The sequence below is a fragment of the Phaseolus vulgaris genome, chromosome 8, assembly GCF_051622355.1.
Source record: "Phaseolus vulgaris cultivar YP4 chromosome 8, ASM5162235v1, whole genome shotgun sequence".
Lineage (NCBI taxonomy): Eukaryota > Viridiplantae > Streptophyta > Magnoliopsida > Fabales > Fabaceae > Phaseolus > Phaseolus vulgaris.
Window position 1 is genome coordinate 44,566,652 of NC_143505.1, and position 27,373 is coordinate 44,594,024.

Consider the following 27,373-nt stretch of genomic DNA (forward strand, 5'->3'; position numbering starts at 1 on the left):
TTCAGATTTGATTCTCTTTTTTGTTTTGAAAACAACCCACTTAATGTCATCTTTGACCAAAGGTTGTGGCTATATATGTGAAGTTATTAGTTGTTGTTTTCACATAAGAACAATATGTTTTCTTCATTTTTCTTTTAGCTCTAAGTCTTTTTCTGCAGTGTGTTTGCTCTTCTCTTATTTGAGTAATGGCTACAATTCTTCCATCTGCTAAGAGGATGAAAACAAGAGCTGTAAGGAGTGGTGGGAAACTGGATGGTTGGTTCTCAAGAGAATCAGAACTAACTAACAAGTACCTACATGAAACAAGTAGGAAGATTGTCAACACACCCAAGCTTGTCTCTTTTACATGAATGAAGCAACAAAACTTGATTGTTGTGAGAAGCCTTTTCAAGGAGCAAAGGCTGAAAAGATTTCTTGACCTCTTTGGAAACATCTATCCAGACTTGGTAAATGTATTTTATACTAACCTTCAATTCAATGGAGACACGTTGATCTTTCATGTGAAGGAAGTAGACATGGTTATCACCAATGATGTGTGGGCTACCATAACTGGGCTGAAGTTCTCTGAAGTAAGGATTAACAAGGGAAACCTAGGGGTGATAGAAGAGTTCAACAAGCTGCAATTCTACAAGAATTGTCTTAAGAACCCACTCTCAAAAGTAAGAAACTTTTCTGTTGGAGGGCTAAAACTTGATGAAAGGCTCATATCCTTCATTGTGTCATGGATCATCACACCAAGGGGCAGCAATCACTCCACTCTCTTCGAGGAAGACCTGTTATTGATCTTGTTCCGGCCGGTTGACCTGGGTCGTCTTTATGCGTGGCTTGTCCTAACGAGCTAGGGCACCTTCGTTCTGCCTTGTCTGTGAGTACCTGAAAAAGAAGAACAAAGGGGCGCCCTCGCGGCCGTTTGCACTCCGACGATCAAGTCAGCTAGCGAAAAACATCGAAGTGACTAGAAACTGTATAATAGTCTCAATGACCGAAACTGTGTGGCTAAAACTGTGTTGTCCTAATTGCCTTGTGCTCACTGCGGGGTGCTGCGAAGACAACTAGGGTTTGTGCTCTGTGTAACTACGAGAATTAGGTTAAAGCTTGTAAAAACTGTGAAAGCGTCCCTTACTAGGGTTCTTCGTGCCCTTTATATAGGTGAAAACTAGGGTTTACCTTTGCGCTGCTGCTATTACCTAGGGTTCCTTGGAGAAGGTCCTTGCGCCGCTATCCCTTGGATCTTAACGTATCTGACCCATGGACTTTCCTTATCTGGAGTGCAATGAATAACCTTGTGGCCGCTTGGGTTCTAACTTGAGCGCTGTCTCTCTGTTATTCTTCAAAAAAACCTGGGAACTTTGATAAATTTCGAAACCTTCTTTATTAGGTGGCCTCATTAAAAAACCCTCTTCGGGGAAAAAGAGTGCCCCCTTGAAAATTTTTTAACTGTAATAAAACTTGAGATGGGTGGCGTTCCAAGTGCGGGGAATCGCCCCTCCTTCCAGTGTCTCTAGGCGGTAAGCGCCGTTTCCGAGCGCTTCGGTTATTCTGAATGGTCCCGTCCACTTGGGCGACAGCTTATTCTGCATCTCGTACTGGTGGGTCTTCCTCATCACCAGGTCGCCATCTCTGAATCGCCTCGATTTCATCCTGGAGTTGTACTTGCGTTCAACTCTTCTTTTTACTGCTTCGGCCTTTACCCTTGCCTCCTCCCTGACCTCGTCCAGCAAATCCAAATTCATTCTCCTTTCGGCGTTTGAATCTTCTGTCACGAAGTTCTGGAATCTTGGCGAGTTTTCCTGGATTTCGACTGGGATCATCGCATCGCACCCATACACCAAGCTGAATGGGGTTTCGTGAGTTCCCGATTGTTCGGTGGTATGATATGCCCATATTATGCGGGGGACTTCCTCAGCCCAAGACCCCTTGGCTTTCTCCAACCTCCTCTTCAGTCCTCTCTGCAAAACCCGATTGGCCGACTCTACTTACCCATTCGTTTGTGGGTGCTCTACAGAAGCAAACACCTGTTGCGTCCCAATATCCTCGCACAGCTTCTTCAGTAGGTGACTTGCAAACTGGGTCCCATTATCTGATACCAAACACTTGAGCACACCAAAACGATACACAATGTTCTTCCATACGAAACTCTGAATCTTGTGTGCGGTGATCTGGGCTACTGGTTCCGCTTCAATCCATTTTGTGAAGTACTCGATCGCTACAACCAAGTACTTCATTTGCCTGATCGCCAATGGAAAATGTCCCAGAATATCGATTCCCCACGTATGAAACGGCCAGGGGCTGTAGATTGACTTTAGCTCTTCTGGGGGCGCTTTGTGCCAATCGGCGTGTTGCTGGCATTGTTTGCAACGCTGTGCGTATTCCTTGCAATCTTCCCTTATGGTTGGCCAATAATAGCCCGCGCGGAGGGTTCTCGTTGCCAGGGCTCGACCTCCGATGTGGCTCCCGCAAATCCCCTCGTGGAGTTCAGTCATAATTCTTATGCACTTCTCTCCATGCACACATACTAACAGGGGGTGTGTAAATCCGAACCTATACAGCTCTCCATCGATTAAGGTGAACTTGCTGGAGTTTTTCTTTACCTTTCTGGCCTCCGTCGGTTCCACTGGGAGGACGTCGTTTGCTATGTACCGCTGGTATGGTGTTATCCATGTATCTGGTTGGTAGACAGCGCAAACCCACGTTGGCTATCAGTACTCTCGCCCCCATCTCCTTTGCCAATAGAATATCGGCAATCAATGCTTCATATTCCGCCTGATTGTTACTAGCTTTGAAGGCAAACCTCAGGGATTGTTCTATTAACACGCCGTTGGGTCCTTCCAGAATGACTCCAGCCCCACTACCTAGCTGGTTGGACGATCCATCAACCGAGAGCACCCACCGATCATTACTTCCGGCACTATGCGTCGTTTCAGCAGATAGCTCGACCACAAAGTCGGCGAAAATTTGTCCCTTGATCGGTCCTCGGGGTTCATAACTGACGTCGAACTCTGACAACTCCACCGCCCATTTTACCATTCTCCCAGCTACATCCGGTTTCTTAAAAACCTTCTGGATGGGCAAGTCAGTCATCACCCATATCGCGAAGCTCTGGAAGTAATGGCGCAGCCTTCTTGCCGAAAACACGACCGCCAGTGCTGCTTTCTCTAAGGCTTGGTATCTCACTTCAGGTCCTTGCAACACCTTGCTGACAAAATAGATAGGTCTCTGAACTCGATCTTGTTCTTGGACGAGCACCGCACTCAGAGCCCTCTCGGTAACGGCGAAGTATAACCTGAGGGGCGTTCCCACTTGAGGTTTGCACAGCACCGGCGGGCTCGCCAAGTAGTCCTTGAGTTTCACGAAAGCATCTTCACATTCTTTCGTCCAGACGAACTTGTTGTTCCTTTTTAGACACTGGAAATACGGGTGGCCCCTTTCCCCACTGGCGGATACAAATCGCAACAACGCGGCCATCCGACCTGTAAGCTGTTGCACCTCCTTGACAGAAGCGGGGCTTCTCATTGCCAGGATGGCAGCACACTTATCAGGATTCGCTTCGATTCCTCTTTCAGTTAAGAGGAAACCCAAAAACTTTCCCGCTTCTACACTGAAGATGCACTTCTCGAGGTGTAGCTTCAGCTTGTATTTGGCTATCGTAACGAATAGTTCTTCTAGGTCAGCGACGTGCCGATTCCTTTCCGAGGATGTCACGACCATGTCATCGACATAGGCTTGCACGTTCCTCCCTAGCATAGGAGCGAGCACTTTATCCATCAGCCTCTGATACGTGGCTTCCGCATTCTTCAGCCCAAAAGGCATCACCCTGTAGCAATAGCACGACCTTTCCGTCATGAAGGCAGTCTTTTCCTCATCCCTGGGGTGCATCTTGATCTGGTTATACCCCGAGAAGGCATCCAGGAAGCTTAACAACTTGCACCCTGTTGCACTGTCCACCAGGGCATCTATACTGGGCAAAGGGTAGGAATCCTTCGGACACGCCTTGTTCAGATCTGTGAAATCGACGCACATTCGCCATCTCCCGTTGCTCTTCTTCACCAACACAACATTAGTCAACCACTCCGGATACTGTACTTCCTTGATGTGGCCTACAGCGAGGAGTTTCTGTGTTTCCTCTTTGATCGCCTGCCTCCTTTCTTCATTGAACTTCCTTCTTCTTTGACGGACCGGCTTGACTTGGGGGTCTATTGTCAAATGATGGGACAAAAAGTCAGGATCAATTCCCGGCATATCTGATGCGGACCACGCAAACGCATCCAGATGTCCACTTATCACTTTGACGATCTGGTCCCGCGTTTCGTCATCTAAGGTTTTTCCTAGCTTGAATGTCTTCCCGCCGATCTCCTTCTCGAGCCAATCCTTGACCGACTGGGGCCTCCTTTCACTGGCGATGACCGTCTTCGCAATTCCTGACTCCCTGTTGTCTTCTGGGTGATTCTCAACATCTAACATCATCGTATCCCCTTCGGCGACTACTTCAAGCGTTGTGTCCCCAACTCGCTGGTTTTGTTGTCTGGGTTCCGCTCCGGGGGGTGGCGTTGTGCTCACGTGGCACACCGATCGTTTATTCTTAAGGCTGTTTTCATAGCACTTCTTTGCCTCCTTTTGATCAAAATGGATGGTGATAACCACCCCTTCCATCGAAGGTAGCTTGACCTTCATATGCCTAGTGGAGGGCACTGCTCCTACCCTGTTGAGCGTTGGCCTCCCTAACAGGATGTTGTATGCTGAGGGGGCATTTACGACCAGGTACCTGACCTTCTCTGTTCGCGAAGCCGCCCCATCGGTGAATGTCGTTCTTAACTCAATGTATCCCTTGACCTCCACTTGGTCGCCAGCAAAGCCGTATAGGCAGCCCCCATACGGTCTCAGATGGTTTGGGGACAACTGTAACTTTTCGAAAGTTGGCCAGAACATCACGTCTGCTGAGCTCCCTTGATCAACCAATGCTCGATGAACCATCCTTCCCGCCGTGACGAGCGAAATCACGATGGGATCGTTGTCATGGGGCACAACGTCCTTGAGATCTTTTTTGGTGAACGTGATGTCCACGTCGGGTGAATGATCCTCAAAAGTCTCTACTGACATTATGGACCTAGCATACTTCTTGCGTTGTGACGCAGTACACCCACCGCCCGAGAACCCACCCGCTATGGTATGGACCTCGCCGTGTGTCCTGTCTGCTTTTCCACCAAGTAGTCCTTCAGGAAGCCATTCTTTACGAGTTCATCCAATTGGTGACCCAGCGCCAAGCAATTGTTAATATGATGCCCAAATGCCTCGTGGAATTCGCACCATGATTCTTTGTGGGGTCCCAGCGCCTTGTCAGACTTCACCGATGGCCTCAACCTGTCGACTATGTTGGGCACCGCAATCAGATCTTTGAGTTCCATCACAAAGTTGTGCTTCGGTGGCCTGTTTCCTCCTCTCCTTTCCTCAGCTCGACCCCTAGGTTGGGTTCTCCTTGGCTCGTAGGCGCGCTTCCTTTCTGAGTGTTTTCTCTCTGTGGCGGCTTGGTTAACCCGAACAGGTTGCGTACGTATCTGTGCCTTGGGCCGCGCAGGCGCAGCGGTCGTGCACTTCTCGTATGTCTCACCTTCTGAGGCAATATGCTCTACCGCTCGTCGCCTTATTTCGGCGAAAGTTTTGGGGCGACTGCAGTTAAGCATTCTACTGAAAGATCCGGGACGTACCCCCTTCCTGAACGCATACACAATCATGGGCTCCTCCGTGGTGCCTACTTTCACCACTTGCGCCCCAAAACGACTTATGTATTCTTTTAGGGTCTCGCCTTGGAGCTGCTTGACGTCGAAAAGGTCGTACGAGACTGGGGCGGGAGTTCTGTTGGCTAGATACTGCTCTCTAAACAGTTGTGAAAGTTGGGCGAAGGACGTGACGTGGCCCTCTGGGAGGCTGATGAACCAATCCATAGCCATCCCCATCTAGGTACTCATGAAAAGCTTGCACTTCGCAGCGTCTGAATCGCCTAAAAGCAACATCTGTGTGTGGAACGCCGTGAGGTGTGCCTCGGGATCCTCTACCCCTGTGAAGGTCGTTTTGGGTCCCGTGAACGTGTTGGGAATCGCTGTCTCCAGAATTGCCTGTGAAAACGGTGTTGTGAATTCCCTGGGTGGGGATGCAGCCTCAGGCTCGTCTCTGCCACGCCATCCACGGCGTAATTCCTCATTGGCGTGGTGGAGCTCGTCGTTTCTTGCTTGAGAGGCTGCCAGATCCGCCTGCATGCGCTCCTGCTCCACCCTTGAGGCTGCCATTGCGTCCTGCACGCGCTCCTGCTCCACCTTTGAGGCTGCCACTGCGTCCTGCAGCCCTTGCACCATACCCATGAGTGGTTGCAGGGTCATCTCTTCACTCCTGGCGCGTGCTGGTAGGGTGGTCATGGCTCTCTGGAGATCCTCTCGATTTATCTGGGTTTTGAAACCTGGAATTGAAAACTTGTGTGGTGGAACCAATGTTTATTTCGGCTCCACGGTGGGCGCCAAATGTTCCGGTCGGTTGACCTGGGTCGTCTTTATGCGTGGCTTGTCCTAACGAGCTAGGGCACCTTCGTTCTGCCTTGTCTGTGAGTACCTGAAAAAGAAGAACAAAGGGGCGCCCTCGCGGCCGTTTGCACTCCGACGATCAAGTCAGCTAGCGAGAAACACCGAAGTGACTAGAAACTATATAATAGTCTCAATGACCAAAACTGTGTGGCTAAAACTGTGTTGCCCTAATTGCCTTGTGCTCACTGCGGGGTGCTGCGAAGACAACTAGGGTTTGTGCTCTGTGTAACTATGAGAATTAGGTTAAAGCTTGTAAAAACTGTGAAAGCGTCCCTTACTAGGGTTCTTCGTGCCCTTTATATAGGTGAAAACTAGGGTTTACCTTTGCGCTGTTGCTATTACCTAGGGTTCCTTGGAAAAGGTCCTTGCGCCGCTATCCCTAGGATCTTAACGTATCTGGCCCATGGACTTTCTTATCTGGAGTGCAATGAATAACCTTGTGGCCGCTTGGGTTCTAACTTGAGCGTTGTCTCTCTCGCGCCATCATACTCCGTGGGTGCCCTAATTAATCACGTGTCCTGCATGCAGCCTTCCCTGGAGATCTTTAACGAGCACGTGATCATTGCCACGTGCCCCTTTGACTCAATCGTTCGTTATGTGCGGAGGGTCCCACAGGCCGCCACCCAACTCTAGGGCGACATCTTACTTTGGGCGACGTACCTCTATGTGTTGACTTTGACTTTGACTTTCGGTTGATCACCCCGGGACGGTACAGATCTACTGCATCATGAACAAAGTGAAGCTTAATTGGATTCACATCATCAAGGATCATATGCAAAAATCCATAAGGTTAAGTGACTTCCACTATCCCTATGCTATTTTAATCTCTAAATTTCTACACTATTTTGAAGTGGATATTGAAGAGGAGTTGGCTGAAATTATCAAACCTTCAAGTGAGATTAATAGTGGATCCCTAAGCAAAATGGGATTTACTAAGATTGGTGGGAGATGGGTTAGCAAAGATGGTGACCAAGCTGGCCCTAGTGGAACCAATGATTGTGATGAACCTGAAGCTGCAGCCACTCAAGAGGAACCTGCTGCTGAGACTCATGAGGTTGGTCCTAGTGATGGTTACATGGGAGAAAGGATGACTTCAATATCTCCTTTTGAAAGGCTGATGATAAACCACATTGCCACATTTGCTGAAAATCAGAGGAATCTCCATGATTTGTGCGAGTCAAGGTTCAACTATACGGATTCAAGGTTTTCAAACCTGGATGAACAGGTAAAAGAGGTTCATAATCAACTTCTGGAACTACAGTTTGAGAGGGATAACATTCCTTCATTCTAAATTGTTGGTTTAAATTTCTGAACAATTTCTCTTTTCATTTTTATGTTGTTTTTTATCCTTCCTTTTGTCTATTTGAGAAGACAAATATGGGGAGAAGTGTTTGGGATATGTAATATTCTAATATCTACACTTATTTATGATTTTAAACATTGCTATAACTGGTTTATGTTTGAAATTTGAAACTTATTTGAAACTCTGATACAAAATTTCAACCGGTTATTTCTGTGAAATAACCGATTATTTATCTGTGTTGCACCTTTGTATGTTTTATTGGTTTCTCACATTGATTTGCTTGATGTTCCTCTTTGGAAATCACCTATTGGGAACTACTTTGTGGTGCCTGTTTGAATGGAATAGATTATCCTGTATGTCTATGTTTGCTTATGAATGCACGTTATACAGATTCTAAACAATAACATTCCAAAAAGCATCCCAAGGATTTGTCTCCATCAAATAGGGGAAGATTGTAGAACATGAGATCTTTGATGTTTTAAATCCATGATGAAGATTGAAGTTGTGTTGCTTTTGGTTTGGGTTTAGTCTAGAGTGTTTAGAATCTTTGTAATATATTTTCTAGTCCCTTGCCCAAGCTTGCTCAATCTGTTTTGAAAGAGAAAACTATTTTTCTAAGCAAAGAGAAAAACAATCGGTTGAAATCTCAAAATAATCGGTTGTTTGCCACTTGGCTTGTTTGAAGGTTTTAAAACTATTTTTGACTTGGTTAAATAACTGCCTAACCAATTCAACCGGTTAAACTGACTTTTCAACCGGTTGATTGTGACATTTCATAACATCTTTTTGAAAACCTATTAATTTGTTTTGGATGTGAATCAAAACTGTTTTGGCTCATAAATGCTACCTAGAACGACTAGTTTTGAGTGCTATAAATATAGCTTTTCTTTTAAAATAAAATACAGAAGTTTTATATCAAATATAGTGAGATTGAGATTGGTTTTGAAAGAAGTTTTCAAAAGTTTTGCAAGATTGTTGAATAGTTGTGCACTGGTTCAAGGTAAGATCATAAGAGCTTTATGATTCCTGTAAACTCAGGTGTAATCTGTTCCTTTCATTATTCTTGTAATTGTTCTTTCATAAACTTGTAAGTGTGCGTGAAATCTTGTAAAGTCAGAGGTTGTTCTGGCTAGAGGTGTGTGTTTGCAAAGAGGGTGAGTGGTTCTTGTGGTTTCAAGATCACCTCTTTGTGGTTGTGTAAGTTGTAATTTGTGAGTGATTACTAGGGGAACCCAGTGGTTGTTCTGGGAACTAGATGTAGATAAAGTTTGAGTGAACCAGTATAAAATTGGCTGAGTAAATTTCTCTCTCTCACACTCCTTATAACTGTTTGTTTTAATTCTGCTTTTGTTGCTGCTATAAACAACCGGTTAAAACGAAGTTTCAACCGATTGAAATTCTGCAAACAGTTTCTTAATCATTGTTTGATTGCTTTTCTTGATTGATTAATCTGTGAATTGTGTTAAAGCTTCATTCTTATTCAATCTTTGCGAAAATATTTGATAAACAATTCACCCCCCTCTTGTTTTAGCCCTATAATTCTAACAACTACCAGACCTAAAGAATTTGAATATAAAAGAAACATGCATCTATAAACAACAATAACTCCAAAAATATCACATTGTCATCCAATCCCAACAAGATAAAAAAATCTTAGAATGATAGTTCAAGTATGAGAGCCTAAAGTACAACAAACATAGATCCCTGAATGTTGTGGTCGGTGTAGGCTTCAAGATTTCCTTCTACAGAGGTTAGCCTTCACTTTTTTTAGGTTTTGGCTTTATAGCCTGATTGATTTTGTGGTTCAAACTCTCTGAGTCTAAACTAATAGAACTTATTTATCTAATCCTCTTTCTAGATCTCACTTGATCCTTTAAACCTCTATGTTTCTCCACTACCTTTATGTTTCATCATCCGCTCAGCGCAGGTCAATTTGCTCAGTGGATTGGCTTTCCTCATCCTTAAACATTCTTCATGGGCTTCTTGAGATTCCAAAGTCAAGGATTTGTTAAAGATTCGCTCCAAATTCATTTTTAATCATGAGTTAAGTTTAGCTTGACTTAGGCTTCAAGCAAAATTTCCTTTTTCCCAAACTTGGTGTACGTGGGCTTGAACCCTTTTTTAGTGAAGTTGGTTTCTTCATGCTTAAGTATTCTAATTTGCACAACCATTTGGTTTTCGCTCTACCTTTTTTTCTCTTTTATTATTTGATCTACTGGCCTTGATTCACTGAGTGTATGTAGATGCGCTCAACATTTTGAGTTTTTTCCATGGAGCTTTCTCTCTGGACTCAATCCGCTGGGCCATTCTACATGTTCTGGGCGGATTGGCTCTATTTCTCCATCCTTGTTTGTTTATTTTTATGAACTTTTCTACAATAATCTCTGCATTTTTCTCTTTTTTCCTTTCTATCTTCATGTGCAACTATGGTTGGAGATTTTTGGCATGATTCTTACTAACATTTATACATATTTTACCTAAGCTACATGTCTTTTTGTCTATCAAAATAACTACAATTGAGGACTTATAAACTCCCCCCAACTTACTCTTTGCTTACCCTCAAACATAGTTCTTATAGGTGTAGTCCTTGGATTAGTAATGACTAGTTAGCCGTTGTTAAATTCATTCTGGAATTGAGGCTTCCATCCATATGCTTTCAACACAAGTCTTAGTACACTGAATTGTGTTACACATGGAATTAAATCTATTCAAATCATATGTCACGTATAAGTTGACGGGTTCAGCTACTGATACTAAAAAGTTAGAAAAAAATGTTAAACATGATGGTTAAGCTCTATAACTAACTGCTAGTTGTTGTTGAATATGCTTTAAAGTGTCTTCCATCCTTTGATGAAGTTGAGTAGTTGCAGGTATGGTCTGCTCAGCTACAAAACCCTCTCTTGTTGGAGTGGCTACTCTCATCCTTGGCATTTGATTATGAGTTGAGTTGGTGCAATGAGTCAAGATATAAGCTTTGTTAATGGATTTTCTAATGATGCTCTTTGGATAACTAGGCAATCATACTTCATATTTGGTGCAATCCAAGTTCTTGATTATGGAGTTGAATTGAGCAAGGCAGCAAAGGGATTTGAAGAGAATGGCAATGAATGGTAATGAAGGTTTTAGGGTTTGGTGGTTGAAGGTGCAATGAAGGGGAAAAAGGTTTGACCAACCTTCCAAGGTTCACTTACCAACCACTCTTCAGATTCACGGCTTCGAACAAAAATACATCATGTCTCCTCATCAATATTGGTGCACTTTAAACAAGGATTTTGGCCTTTATAATGTCCAAAAACATAATTCTTCATCAATTGTGACTTGAACTGATAGAATGAGTGGTGATATTAGATATAACCTTCGATCTAAGCGGTTCCACATTAGGGATCTCAAAATGCGTATAAAAAAATATCATGAAATTAAAATTGATCAATTAATATTAAAAAACAATATATGATAACAATAATAATGTATACATTACCAGGACATCCTCCCAAAGCACATTCTAGTCGACCTCAGTCACTTCATCCCATGAATTTTTCGATATAGAGATCCTCTCACGAACAACGACTCCAAGATAGTTGCTAAAAGTGTCAGCATTTGGACTAGAAGCCACTCCAATGTTGACGTCAATGTTGAGTGGTGTCTTCTCACCACTAGCACGTCTTAATGAGAGACGCCTCAGTCTAGTAGGCCCTCTGGTGGATCTTCCAGAAGGGGGTTAGAAGAAATCGGAGTCTGATCGTCAACCATATCTATGTTAAAAAAATTAGGTAACAGACATTAGTTAAATTGCATCGAAATAAAATCATATAAAACAAATACATAAAACTTTAAATTCGCATTATCAAAATTATTTCTAAATTTGTACATAGTGGGTGGAATGTTCATATGTAAATTTTCTCATTGTGATCTTTTCGGGTTACTTGTGCATCATCAACTACATCGTCATCTTTATTCATTATTATTGGTGTGAATGAACAGGGGTCACCATTTTCAATATCATCAATATTCTCCTTTGTTTTTTCCCGTGTAAAACGACATACCTATGTTCTGATGTAGGATCTTTGACGTAGAAAACCTGAGATGCTTGTTGAACCATTATAAGTGGCTCATCCCGATAACCTATCTTTCAAAAGTTCACTAATGTAAATCTTGATTCATCTATTTTAACCTCACTCTTATTGTCAACCCATTTACACTTGAAAATTGGAATAAAAAACGTAGTATAGTTAACCTCCCATGTCTTCTATAATACCGTAGCATGTCATTGATCCAACTACAGGATTTGTATCTTTCGAAGTGGAAAACTGAATTGACTCAACTTCAAGAGTAACACCACAATTTTGAATTGTACTTTTTTCATCCATACAACTCATGTAAAATATATAATTGTTCACTTCGTAACCTGTAGAAGAAATGACATTAAACTTCAATCCAACAGCCAACCAGGTCAAGGTCTCCGATGTTGTTGAATCCTTTAACACCTCGACTTTAAATCAAGGCATGAAAGTTTTATTATGTTCCATTAAGACCCATTTCTCTGGTTGTCTTGGGTTATTTTTCTTCATAATGGTTTTATGACCCTCTATGTAAGGTATAACCTCATATGTGTTATTCAATATATACAAATGTGTTTCCAAGACTTCTGATCGATATTTTCTTACCACATGTACATCACATAAACATTTACTTATAAAACAGTTGTGGTGCCATGAGTTGGCTAGAAAACCTATTGGATGTGCTTTTGACATGTACTTTGAACAAAATTCAATACGTTCTTCAGTTATGTAACTTTCAATTATTGAAGCTTCTAGACGATAATGATTTTTGACATACCCTTTCAAAATTTTCATATACCACTCAACATTATATATCCATCTTAAGTAAATTGGTCCACACAATCTAACCTCTCTTACCAAATGCACAACTAGATGAACCATGATGTCAAAAACGAATGGAGGAAAAAACATCTCCAATTCACAAAAGATAACAACAATTTCATGTTCAAGTTTATCTAACTTTACTGCATCAATGACTTTACAACAGATAAAAGAGAAGAATGAGCACAAACGGGTTATGGTATATCTAACATTTCTTGGTAAGATCCCGCAAATAGCTACCGGCAGTAACTTTTGCATCATGATCTGACAAACATGAGACTTCAACCCAATTAGCTTCAAATCTTGCATTGATACTAGGTGATGCAATCCTAGCTTGCATTGTTATGAGTCTTTTGTTTTGTATTTTGGGGTGCGTAATTTAGTGGGATTGGGTGGCACAAAAAGACTCAAACCACATGGATATTCATTGTAAAAACCAAAAACAAAAAATCAAACAAAGGACTACTTGATTTTATGACAAATATGGAAACAACATGAATTTAGACAACTAGAAATGGATCAAAAAATAAAAATTAAACCAACATAAATTGTTTTTACCAAAAGAAAATGAAAGAAGACTCAACAAAAATCAAAAGCACACAAGATAAACTCAAAAAGAACTCCTAAACACCAATATAGATGGTTCAAGAAAGAACAAGTTATTTGAACCGATTAAACTAAACAAAAACACATTTAAATGGTGGAAACACATTTAAAGTAGATTCAAGACATTCTAAAAATTAAGGAACAACACGAAAATGGAAGAACAAAAGTTAGAACGACTTATCTCTTGAAGACCTACCAGATGATGCAAACCTAGCTTGCATTGCTATGAGTCTTTTGTTATGAATTTTGGGGTGCAGAATTTGGTGGGATTGGGTGGATAAAATGAGTGAAATAAATTGTTAAGATGATGATGAAGCTTAAGAGAGGTTAGGCCAACTCCTAAGATTCAAGAAAAACACTAATAAAAATGCAAACTTGAGAGTGAGAATTTGAAGACAAATGAGCTAGCAACTTGGGCAGCATTTCATTATCAATTCAAATCTCATTTTCAAGGGGGCTAGCACTTGTATTCATAATGTTATGGGCAGCCAAGGTGCAAGCTTTAACCCTAAAAAATCTTCACTCATAAAAAACACTTCATGCTTTCTATTTGCATTCTAGTAATTTATTTATGCACCCTAGATGGTCTAGAGTCGCATTGGGTCCAAGGAGGCCCAATTGTAACTCTACCTAGATTCATTCTTTTTCTATTTACACCCTACTCTAATTGACCCAATACATGGCCCATGAAAATTGGTCCAAAACATAGCCTAAGATAATGGTTGTAATACAAGCCCAAAATAAAGTCTATACTACTTTGTACAAATTGATGAAAACTAGCTAACAATGGAAGAGCAGACAACACTTAATTCTCCCTAATATTAGAGTCTTCTGAGATCCTTTTCTTGCTTCCAATCTTCTTAGCCGAATGTTTCGAGACTGGACGGGTTTTCATCACTAGGCTCTTCACATTTAAGGGATGTCCTTGTAGCCCTTTAGACATTAACAAAAAAATAATTTTTTTTCATCTTTTGACATGGTGTAACAGGCTGGGGGCAAATATGTACGCTTATCCATTTGTATTGGTGTTGACTCACCTCGTATGTTCATCTCAATCAAATCTAAACGAGCATTTAGGTCATCCTTTGTCTTCCCGTTAATGTTAAGAAGTGTACCAATTAAAGTTTCACATACATTCTTCTCAACATGCATTACATCTATACAATGTCTGACTTTTAACCTCGACCAGTACGGAAGATCAAAGAAGATTGATTTTTTCTTGCATATGTTTGTCACAGATGACTTCTTTTTCGACTTACCGAAGGTATAGTCTATGTTATTTACCTTTTCGTAAACCTCAACGACAGTTAAGGGACTTGGTGGATTGCCAGTCTCTTGATGTCCATTAAAGGCTTTTTTCAACCTCTAGTAAGGATGATGACTTCTAATAAACCTCTGATGTCGAAGATATATTGTCTTCCTTCCATGTCTCAATTGTTGAGAAACGATGTCTTCTTCACATATTGGACATGCTTTATGACCCTTAACACTATACCCTGATAAGTTACCATATGTCGGAAAGTCATTGATGGTGCAAAATAACATGGCATGCATCTTGAAAGTTTCATTACCAAATTCGTCAAATACTTCAACACCCTGATCCCATGTTAACTTTAAATCTTCAATTAGAGGGCTTAGATAAACATCTATGTCATTTCCTGGTTGTCTTGGACCGGATATAATCATAGACAACATCATGTATTTTCGCTTCTTGCACAATCTAGGAGGTAAGTTGTAAATAACTAGTAAAACAGATTCATTCCGTCTGTAGCTAAACCAAGTCGGATTGACTATTTACCAAACTCTGGAAACTCGTCATCTAAAGCTTAATTGTTTTCAAATCTTTTAAGTTTAAAGTGTTTTTCAAACTAAGTGAAAAACAACCTGTTGTTTTGTTGAAACAACCGATTGTTTTATACTTAGGTGTTTTTGGAAAAGTTTGAAAACGGTTTTGGATGGTTGACTTGCTGTCAAACCAAAACAACCGATTGATTCTCTATTTCAACCGATTATTTGTTTGAAATCCTAACAGAAACAGTTTTGTTTGTTAAAAGAGCTTTAATTGATTTCATAACCGAATACGCTCCTGCTTTAAATGTTTTGACCAAGATTTGAATAGTATAAATAGTTTGTTAATGTTTTATAACAAACAACAAGAAAGAAAAACATATTTGAGTTTTTCAAAGAGTTTTCAAGCATTTGAGTTTTCACTTTGAGCTTTGGTCATTCAAGAGAGAAGTGGAATAGGATTACTCTATATTGATTTCAGTTGATTCTGTAACAGTGTAATTCGTTCTAAAGATTTGTGTAAATTCTGGTGTTGTAAAGCTAAGAAGGGTTGTGTGCTCTTGAGGTTGTCAAGATCAACATTCTTGGTGAGTGTGTGCTGAGCCAAAGGAAGTGTGTGTCTTGAGGAGATCAATGTCACTTCTTCGGTGGTGTGTGTATGTAATCTAGATTTGATTACCTAGTGGATTCTGGAAAACTGGATGTAGCTCTTGGGTTAAGAGTGAACCAGTATAAACTGTTTGTACATTTCTCTCTTCCTTAAACTATTTAATTTCAGTTGTTGTTATTTTTACTGGTATAAACAACCGATTGTTTCTGCGAAACAATAAGTTTGTGAAAACCCCCTTTAAACCATTCATCCCTCTCCGCTCTAATTAAAAGTCATACATTCTAACATTAATTTCAAAAAAAATCATCGTGTTCTGATTGACAATGTTTGACCATAAAAGTGACATGTAGTTGGTATAGTAATTGGACTTTTTTTACGCTAGTGTGTTCTTAGTGTCTAAGTTATACTTCACTTATTAGGAGAAAAAAAAAACAAAAAGTATAAGATTATTGTGTCGGTCATACAAAACACTTAGCGTTTTACAAAATTTATTATTACAAAATTTATTTTTTAAGAAAACTTGATAAGAATAAATTTTAAAAAAAAAACGTTTTAATCATTTATACTTTATTGTAAAAAAAGTTAATCAAAATTAGTAACAGTATATTTGACTTTTCTCTAAGAAACGAAAGAAGGAAGAAAAAAAAACTTAAGCCTTTGATATGATTGTCATAAACTTAAAATATTTTCTTAATAAAATTGAGAGTTAATATTTAATCAAATTATTTGTTCACATACAACATAATCTTTTACAACATTTATAAATTTATAAAAAAAGAATATTAAAATTTGTTATTACTTTAAATTTTAGTAGCAAAAATGTAAATATTTTAAGACATGGAGTTAGATTCACCTAATGACTTGAAAATGGGAAAAGTCTGACTTTTCCTCTCTAAAGTCATTTGAATTTATTTATTAGATATAAAAGCTTATTATTTATCCATCTATTTTTTAAAAAAATAAAATAATATTATTTATTTTCAAAATTATATTCTTACTTCTCATCAAAATTCTAAATTAAGACTTGATGCGGTCACAAGATTGTTGTTATCGAATTAACCACAAGAACCCGTAATTGCAATATGATTTTGAGTTGCCTAAATTTTTACAATCTATGTAATGAATGAAAATGAAAAAAAAAATGAGATCACAGTGACTATTATTAGTTACAAAATAATGACTATATAAATATATTAATAACTTTCTCTAAAAAATAACTAATTTTTGTTCAATCTTATTATTTATTATGTTTTGATACTCAATCACTCTATAAGTATGTTGGTTTACTATTATATTCGCCATCTTCAACCACTTCACTAATCCAGAAGGTGCAATTTCATACCTAAAATAATCAACATTAATTTCATTCAACGACTATGTAAGAAGGTATGCGCTGCCATTATTTATTTATTTCTTTTTTTAAAAAAAAAACTCATTAAATTAGTGACAAATTCTTCCTCACCTTCCTTTTTTTTATGGGCTCCTCTACTTCTCTAATTTCTTTCTATACCTTCATATTAATTTTATAATTATATTAATTATGAGAAGTCAATTTTAATTTTTTCAAAAACTTTAAATAATTATAAATAAAGTATAACCTCAACTACATTTCTGCCATATAGAGTAGTTCTATCATTTAAGCGTGTGAGAAAATTAACGAGAAGATTCGTTATATTCGGCGTTCCTTAATGCGAATATAATATTTTTTAATGTTGTACTCCATTTTTGTTTGGATTTTGTGTCTTTCAAAAAAATGAAAAAAAAAAAAAAAACGAATGAAAACACAACTACCAACCATAAAAACACCACAAAACTTATCTCAACCACCACAAACAACCACTATCGCTTGAAAATGAAAAATAAGACATCATACTTTATAAGATATTATTAGAATTAAAAAATAAAGTGTATAAATGCATCAGGTGTCCGCAGAATTTGCCGAAATTACTTTACTAGCAATATTTTTCTTCATTGCAAGAATTACACTACAAAATAATACATTACATATATATTTTCCCTAAATCTCTAAATTGTATATTTTTTTCAGTAATATCTACTCATTATAAACTATAACAAAGCCGGAATATAACTTCAACATCATTTTATTCCTACTTAAACAAATTGTTTAATAAATTCTTATTAAAAGAATAAATTTAAAATTAACTTTTTATAGCTAAAAATAATATATAGAGATGAGTTAATATACAGAAACTGTTATATGATTTCTTTAATTTTTATTTTATCTTGTTTAACGTAAGAAGTTAAATTAATTTTTTTCTATAATTCTTTTATCATATTATGATTTTTATTATACTTGTTCCTAATTTTTTTCTATAATTCTTTTATCATATTATAATTTTTATTATACTTATTATTAATGTGTCCTTGTAGGCACGTGAAAATTTTCTTAAATATATAACTTAAATATAATTTAATAAAAATTATATTAAAACTTTCAAACTAATTCAATTCATTTTATTTTAAATTTATACAACAAATAAATAAATTTAATGTATAAAAAACTTTATATAATTTATAAAAAAAATTCTTTAATTTATACAAAACAATTAAATTCAAATTATACCAAAAAAAATAATTTATTTCATTTATACAACAAAAAGTTATTTTAAAATATATAACAAATAATAATCTATATTGTTTAATTTATATATGACAATATATAAATAAAATAAATTTAAAATAAATAATCTTTAAAATAATAAAATATTTTATATAATATTTAAATAATTTAAATACATCTTTTCTTTTACTCAATTAATTTTAAATCAAACACTTAATTAATTTAATAAATTTAATTTAATTAATTTATATTAAAAGTTGATCAATTAAATAATTTATTATAATATTAAAGAAATAATTTTAAAATAAATACAATAAAGAATTAAATATTAAAATATTTGTTATACATTAAATAAATTTAAATAAATAATTTTAAAATTCTAAAATATAAACGTGCGTGGACTGTAGCGGACGCATATGCGTGGGCCGTGGCCGACGCAGACTGGACTTTTTTTCAAAAAAATTAAATCCATAAATGTGTCCGTTTTGCGTCGAATATCATTGTTGCGTGGGTTTTTTGCCATTTTAGCAGACGATAGTAGCGTCCGTAAATGGCCTACGCAAAAATTTGGAAGCTAATTGCTTGTTTTCTTGTAGTGACTTAAAGTTATGATGCCTTGGTTAATTAAATAAAGTGAGATAATTGACCAAGTAGTCACTACTTAGCCATCGGTTTAATGGCATGGTTAGACTAATCCATATCAATTATAACTTATTTAAGGGATACTTAAATTTTACTGTACTTTACCTTGTTTTTGATGGAAACTTCAACCTTCTTTTTTAATTTGGGTACAACTTTCCCCCCACTTAATTAAACTTTGGAATTAATATAAGCTTACACAGTCAATTCAACGTTCTTTATAATTAATATTTTAAAATCTTAACTGATATTTTACAAAATTTATTTATTTTGATATTTTTTTTAAAAATCAACATTTCCATAATAAATTTAATTTCTAAATACTTCAATTAACATATTTTTATCATTACAAATATTAAAATTAAATATACTTGTCTGTTAACTCAATTGGTAAAAATAATAAATTATGAAACAAAAGTCAATATTTAATATTCTATTGTTCGTTGGAACTTATCTTTTCTTCTTGCTATCTGGATAATGTATTTCTTTTATTAAATTATTATCTAATAAGTTTTTTGGTACTTGTTTTTTTTTTAAGTTTCATCCATGTAGGATCATATGTAATCACATTCCGTATTAAACAACAGTATTGTCAATCATGGCAATCACAGAGTTCAATGATTGATGAAAACATATAAATTTTTTCGAACGTTTTAAAATATTTCTTCTCATAATCAACAAAACTTGTTATATTAGACTTGTTGTCTTTAATTAAAATGTCCAACTTCTTAAATTGGATATAATATTATTGTTATGTAAGATAATATCATTCAACTTCTTAAATTAGATATAATCTAATGCAGTATTATCAAATATGTAACCTTCAAACATTATATAATAGAATAATATGTAATCATAAAACATAATTCAAAATCTTCTTCAATTTCTTCTCATATTTAATATCAACAAAACTTGTTATATTAGACTTTTTGCATTTAATTAAAATGTCCATTTATTTTGGTATTGTGCATTTGTCATAATTGAATTCTCAGTTATTATTTCTTTAAAGTGCTGCGCACACGTCAAAACGTTGTTGTGTGGGAAATTAAAAGCTTCTGTGCTGTGATTGCAACCTTTTAATACGGGGAAGACGGGAGCGAAGCTGTTACGGTGGAAGCCCAGTGAGGAAAATCGAAGTGGGTACTTGGTGACGGCGACGATTAGGGTTTTTACGGCGGCGATTAGGGTTTTTAGGGTTTTTTTACAGAGAAGATTAGGTTCTTTTCCCACTGCTTGGATCTGCACTTTCCGCTCTTTCTTCCATTCTCGCACGCCAACTCCTTCATATTTGTTGGGTGGTCGAAGGGGGAGAGGGTTCTAGATTGGCGTGGCTCTGGTTCGTCAGAATTGGGTTTTTGGTTTGCTTTCAAAGCCAAATTGCCTCACTTCATCAGCGGAATAGCTGGAGGTGCGGCGCGGAGTTCTTGGCGGCAACTTATTAGCCTTCTAAAATGACGGAGGGTTCTGCGGGTTTTCTCATACCATGGGCTTGTTTGATGGATCGGGAAGTATGTCCTGATAAAAAAATATATTCTATATCCGGTCAAAGGAAGACTTTTGCTCAGGCTTTGGGAAATACTTTTGACATTCCTTTGTCTCAGCTACCTACTCCTTGTATTAAGGGTGACATGATTGTTGTCCGGATTGATGAGGCAGATTACTTGACTGGTCTTGAGGATTGCAAAACCCATCTCCATGGTCGGATTATTCTATCTAAGGGGGATAAACCTCTTACACACCTGGATTTAACTAAAAAGTTGCAGCCGGTGTGGAAAGCTCTTGGACCATGGAAAGCAATTCCTCTTGGAAAAGGTTTCTATGAGTTTGAGTTCGCTTCTATAGAAGACATGCGATGGGCCCTCGGGATGGGTTCGCTGAAGTTATCTCCTGGTTTATTGAGATTGTTTGCCTGGACAAAAGACTTTGTCCCAGCTACCATGAAGAGTACCAAAGCTCAGACATGGGTTAGAATCTACCATTTGCCTTTGGAGTATTGGAAACCAAAGACAATATATTCCATCGTTAGAGGCCTTGGTACTTCTTTGTCTTTGGATGAGCATACTATGAGAAAGAATAGGGGTATGTTTGCTAGAGTGTTGGTGGATATTGATCTACTGTCCCCTCTCTCCGATCAACTTTTGGTTGAACGTCCAGACTTTGCTTTTGTAGCTGGTGTGGAATATGAATGGCTTCCTCCATTTTGCTCTCATTGTAAGATGATTGGGCACGAGCTTGCTCAGTGTCGAGCGATCCATGACCAAGGTTGCGTTCTTGGGCCTCAACATAAACCTTCTCAGAAGGCATCTTCTGATGAACGGGACCAAGGGAGGACCGTGATTCCTAAACAACGTAAAGAATATAGGAAAAAAGATCCGGAGACAAAACTCGTGGAAGGCCTCATTGATAAGTTGAAAGTTGATGAAACAGGTGGAGGGGAGGATGATTTTGCAGATATGCCTCCTCTTGAGGATGCTTCAGATCATGATAGGTCCTCACCCAAGCAGGGGTTGTCCACTCTCACTTTGGATTCACTTGTTGTTATGCAAGCTAAGGACTCAGAGTCAAATTCAACAACTTTTATTGATGATCATCATGTGGAGGTATCTGTTCCTGTGATTGTACCATCTCCGTTGCGTACTACCTCTCCTCGGAGGGTTAAATCACATGCGGATACTAATGCACCAGTTCCTAATGTGGAGGTCTCTGCTATTGTGACTGTACCATCTCAGTCGCCTCATACCTCCCCTCGGAAGGCTAAATATCTTGGGGATGTTAAAGCAATATCGTTGGTCCTTCAAAATCACTTTTCTTCTCTTGATGGTTTGGAAACTACAGATGTGGGAGGTGATTCTCATATTGGAGCGTCAACTATTCCGCCTACCATTGTTGGAATTAATTCTGATCATATTGAAAATCAGGTTGTTTCAAAATTCTGGGCTGACTCTAATGACATGGAGGAGGATGACAGTGATAATTGGGAGGAAACAGTTCGCACTAAAAGAAAACCAGGGAGACCACCTAAGGGGACTGGTAAATCCAGGAAAACTGCTAAGGCAGTTCTCTCTACAACGTCGCAATGAAGGTCTCTTCATTTTTTTGGAATGTCAGAGGATTGGGAAACCACAAAACTGTGGAGATGTTGCTTAGTTTACTTAACCTACATAAACCTCTCCTGGTTTTTCTTGCTGAACCCATGATGCCGTACACTAATTCTTTCGACGTCCTTTTCAAATCTGTTAATATGCATTTGGTGGCTACGTCTCCTATTGTTAATAAAGTTGCTAAGCTTTGGTGTTTGTCGGTTCCTAATCTTGTCCAAAATTTCTTGGTTAATGATCAATTTATCTCTGTAACTTGTCGTCTGCAGGATAAAAGTTTTAGCTTTGCAGGTGTTTATGGTGCTAACACATACTTGTCTAGACGATTTTTATGGAGGGATTTTAGTTTCTTCACAGGGCCTTGGTGTATTCTGGGAGATTTTAATGTTGTGCTCTCGGCGGATGACTGTAAAGGGGGGGGTGGCTCCTAATCAGGTTTCTTGTAATGAATTCCTGGACGGGATTAATACTAATGATCTTTCTTGTATGCCTTTACTGGATCTTGTTATACTTGGTGTAACGGAAGGAGAGGGTTGCATAGAATTCACAGAAGACTAGATAGGGCTTTACGTAATGGAGTGTGTCTGGATGAATGGGAATCTTGTACTTATCAGGTTCTTGTTAAAAATTGTTCTGATCATTCCCCTATTCTTGCTAGTCTTGCTAGTAATTCTTTGCGGAAGGTTAGCAATTTTCGTTTCTTTTCGATGTGGCTTCAGGACACTTCGTGTCTAAAGCTTATTCATGATTCTTGGGCTAATCAGGTTGTTGGTTGTCCTATGTTTATCTTGCAACATAAGTTAAAAAGGTTGAAACTTGAGCTCCGAGACTGGAATAAAAATTATTTTGGTAATGTTCATAATGGAGTTCTTCTTAAGCAGGGCATCCTTCTTGGGATTCAAAAAAGCTTAGAGACTGCTAGTTTGTCTGATAGTGATGGACTTCTCTGTCAAGAAAAGATTGCTAAGGAGGAGCTTGATCATGCTCTTCACTGTCAATATTTGTTTTGGAAAGAAAGGGCTAGGATGTTATGGTTCAAGGATGGAGATCAAAATACTGCTTTTTTCCATGCGGTGGTCAAAAGGAAAAATAATTCTAGTGGGATTCATCGTCTACGGATTGATAATGAGGTTACGGAGGATCCTAAAATCATTGAGGATCTTATTTTGGACTTTTATAAAAATCTTTATGCTGAGTCTATTTCTAATGTTCTGGATACTGATAATATGGAAGATTTTATTGGTATTTATATTCCTGAGATGGTTTCCTTTGAGGAGAATATGATGTTGATTAAATGTCCAGATTTTTCTGAAATTAAAAATGCTGTTTTTAATCTTAACGGTAATAGTGCTCCTGGTCCTGATGGTTTTGGTGGTGTTTTCTATCATTCTTGCTGGGAAATTATTGGGACAGATGTTTGCAATGCTGTTCAACAGTTTTTTAAACAAAACTGGGTTCTCCCTGGAATGAACAGTAATGTGGTATCTCTTATTCCAAAGGTTCAGGGTGTTGATTCCATTAAAGATTACAGGCCAATTGTTGTTGCTAATTTCAAGTTTAAGATTATTTCCAAGATACTAGCGGATAGGCTTGCACTTGTGGCTGCTAGAATCATTTCTCCTAATCAATATGGATTTGTGCAGGGTAGACAGATTCAGGATTGCATTGGTATTGCTTCTGAAGCTATTAACATGCTTTCTAAAAAGGTTAGAGGAGGTAATGTGGCTTACAAAGTTGATATTCATAAAGCTTTTGACACTCTGAGTTGGAAGTTCTTATTATTAGTTTTAAAACGCTTTGGTTTTCACCCCTCATTTGTCGGTTGGATTAGTACAATTCTCCGTTCAGCTATGCTTTCTGTAAGAATAAGTGGTAGTTTGGTGGGTTTTTTTCCTTGCAGTCGAGGGGTAAGACAAGGTGATCCATTGTCTCCTTTACTTTTCTGTCTTGCAGAGGAAGTTCTTAGTAGAGGTCTCTCTAAGCTTGTGAATGATAAGAAGATTTTAAATATGGCCAGTCCGCAAGGTTATCTCACTCCCTCTCATATTTTGTATGTTGATGACATATTTATTTTTTGTAGGGGGGATATTAAGTCTCTTAGAAATTTGAGTTCTTTTCTTAAAACATATGGTGATTTTTCTGGTCAATATATTAATAACTCTAAAAGTAGTTTCTTCACCATGGATAATTCTCCAAGATTTGTCACCAAAATTCAAAATATTCTTTCCTGTAGTCATGGTTGTTTGCCTTTCAATTATTTAGGAGTGCCTATCTTTGTTGGTGCTCCAAAGTGTCGGTTTCTTCAACTTTGGCTGATAAAGTTAAATTGAAGCTAGCATCTTGGAAAGGTAAATCTCTTAGCATGATGGGTCGAATTCAGCTGGTCAATACAGTGATTACTGGATCTCTAGCTTATAGTTTTAATATGTATAAGTGGCCTGTTTCACTTATTAAGCAAGTTGAGCAGTGGTGTCGCAACTTTATTTGGACTGGTGATATTCTGAAAAAAGGTATTGCTACCGTTAATTGGGGGAAAAAATTTTCACCTCTTGAGGATGGAGGCTTGAATATTGTTAATCTTCATCATGAAAATAATGCATATCTTCTTAAGCTTGCTTGGAACTTTGCTTATAGCGACAAACCTTGGTTTTTACTCTTGAAAGCCAGGGTTCTTAAATCAAAATACGAATTTAGAACAGTTTATAGATCCTTCTCTCTCTGGCCTGGAATTAAGCAATTTTATTCTACCATACTTGACTATACTTCTTGGACTGTTGGTACAGGTTCTTTTATTAATTTCTGGAATGATAAATGGTGCTCTACTACTTCTTTAGCAAATATTGCAGGGTTATCTGATGGTGTTAGCATTCCGGATACAGTCTCTCAATTTTGGACAGGTTGTGATTGAAATATTCCCTTCTCTTTACAGCAGATGCCTCTTTTTTTTAATCATATCATGATTAGAGAGGAACAGGATATTCCTAATTGGATTCTAAATGAGTCTGGTCGTTTCACGCTTAAATTGGCTAGGACTTTTTTCTTGGAACCAGGAGTTCCAGGTGGTTGGGGTAAATTCATTTGGTCTTCATCTATTCCGCCTTCCAAAACTCTAGTACTCTGGAAAAAATTTCATGGGCGACTTCCTACAGATAAACATATTCAGAATAAGGGTTTGCATATATGTTCTATGTGTTCGCTTTGTGAAAAGCAAGAGGAATCTATTCAACATCTATTTTTTGAATGTTCTAACGCATTGCATATTTGGAGTTGGGTACGACAAATTTTTCTTACTTCTCATTTCTCTAATAAGGATTATCTACTTTCTTTTATTAAGAGTGATGGTAGTCCTTTGGTTAAATTGATTAAGCTTGCGGTGATAACTTTTTCTATATGGATGATATGGCGTATGAGGAATTATGCTAGATTTCAGGATAAGATTGGGGTTTCTAAGGCTATTTCAATAATTAAATATTTAACTTGTCTAGTGGGAAATTCGTCTAAAGCTTCAATGAAGAATGATATGTTGGACTTCAACGTGATTAAGTTTTTCGGTATTAAGACTCGTAGTGGTAAAGTTCTTCGTCCTCTTCCTATTAGATGGGAATTTCCTTCACCAGGCTGGGTCAAAACTAATACTGATGGGGCTGCTAGGGGGTATCATGGTCTTGCTACTTGTGGAGGTATTTTTCGTGGGAGTATGGGAGAATTTATTGGTGCTTTTTTAGCGTTTCTTGAAGTTCAAACTGCTTTGGTTGCTGAGTTTTATGGAGTTATACATGCTATGGAGGAAGCTCAAAAAATGGGACTTACTAATGTCTGGCTTGAATGTGATTCTGCCTTGGTTTGTGCTGCGTTTACTGCTAGGACTAATGTTCCATGGATGCTTCAGAATCGATGGAATACTTGTCTTAATTTTTGTAGGACAATCAGGTTTAGGGTAACTCATATTTTTCGTGAAGGGAATGCGTGTGCTGATAAGTTGGCTAATTTAGGATTTATTCATAGAGAATCATTTCATTGGTATAATAGACTCCCAGCTAGTCTGTTCTTAGAATTCTTTATGAATAGGTATAATCTACCTATGTATCGTTTGTGTTAACATATGGGTTTTGGTCTAGTCCCCCCATATTTTTGTATTTTCTTTCTTTTTTCTTTTTTAATAATATTTTTTTTTCATGTGATGGCAGATGATTGTTGTTACTTGAGGTGTCAGCTTAGTTGAGATGTCAAGTTGCATAGTGATGCCTAACACGAAAACTTTATAAAAAAAAAAGTGTTGTATTCATAAAGCTTTACATTTTTAACCACAAATTTTGTGTTTACATAGAAAAAAATTTATTGGAAACCTGAAGATGGGGAAAGAATTAAAAAAATTTCCACTCAAAATTCATACATGCGTTATCTGGAATGTTCATTGATGATGTGTGGACTTCTTTGCTTTCCCAGTGGAATTCATCTTTCTTTCGTGCCAAGTGTATTAAAGCCCAAATAAACTGAACATCTGACACGGGTGGTTCTTTACACGCAAGTGACTTCATTAGTACATATGAGCATGCCATTCTCATTGTATGTATTCACAAAAAATATAAGTAGCATTGGACTATGTTTGTAATTGATTTTGAATTATGTTTTATGATTATATATTATTCTATTATATAATGTTTGAAGGTTACATATTTGATAATATTGCATTGGATTATATCCAATTTAAGAATTTGTATGATATTATATTGCATAACAATAATATTATTTATGTTTGTTGCTTTTAGGCAACAGAGTTGGGTCGCCCTGCACATATTGATGAGGTATTTATGCAGACTCATCTACGAAAGAGTAATGGTGAATTTGTTGATGAAAGATCAAGACAAACACATGTGAGTTACATTCTGTTGTTGTTATTTTTCTTTATTTTAGTTATATATTGTACATATGACATTATTTTTATGTATGAATAATAGGAAGAATTTCATAGTTGATATACTCAAGTCATATCGGAGGTTGCATCTTGTAGATCACAATCTGAATCATTCCCCACAGATTCTACAGAGGAAGACAAAATAAGAACTGAAAGTCAACTTCTTACTGTAGAAGGCAAGAAGAAATGTCGAATCTACAGGTTTGGAGACTTGGCTCATAACTTTAAATTTGGTCATACTCTCACCTATCATGAACCTTTGAGTTCCTCTAAGGATTCACCATGTTTATTGTTTCTAGAGGAAAATGTCCAGAATTATAAGGAACATAATGATAGACCCATTGAGCAAGTGAAATCATTAGTTAGTATCGTTCTTCCTTTCCT

At 37.7% G+C, this 27,373-nt stretch overlaps 1 protein-coding gene across 1 annotated transcript; it reads right to left on the reverse strand.

Moving 5' to 3' along the window:
- Positions 1 to 5,159: 5,159 nt before the first annotated feature.
- Positions 5,160 to 5,951, reverse strand: LOC137825202 (uncharacterized). Its single transcript, XM_068630874.2, has one exon. It carries the CDS (start codon positions 5,949 to 5,951, stop codon positions 5,160 to 5,162), a length of 792 nt encoding a protein of 263 aa, XP_068486975.2.
- Positions 5,952 to 27,373: the final 21,422 nt, after the last annotated feature.

Excerpts from the sequence above, each read along its gene's own strand:
- LOC137825202 (XM_068630874.2), bottom strand. The coding sequence starts at position 5,951 with ATGGGGATGGCTATGGATTGGTTCATCAGCCTCCCAGAGGGCCACGTC.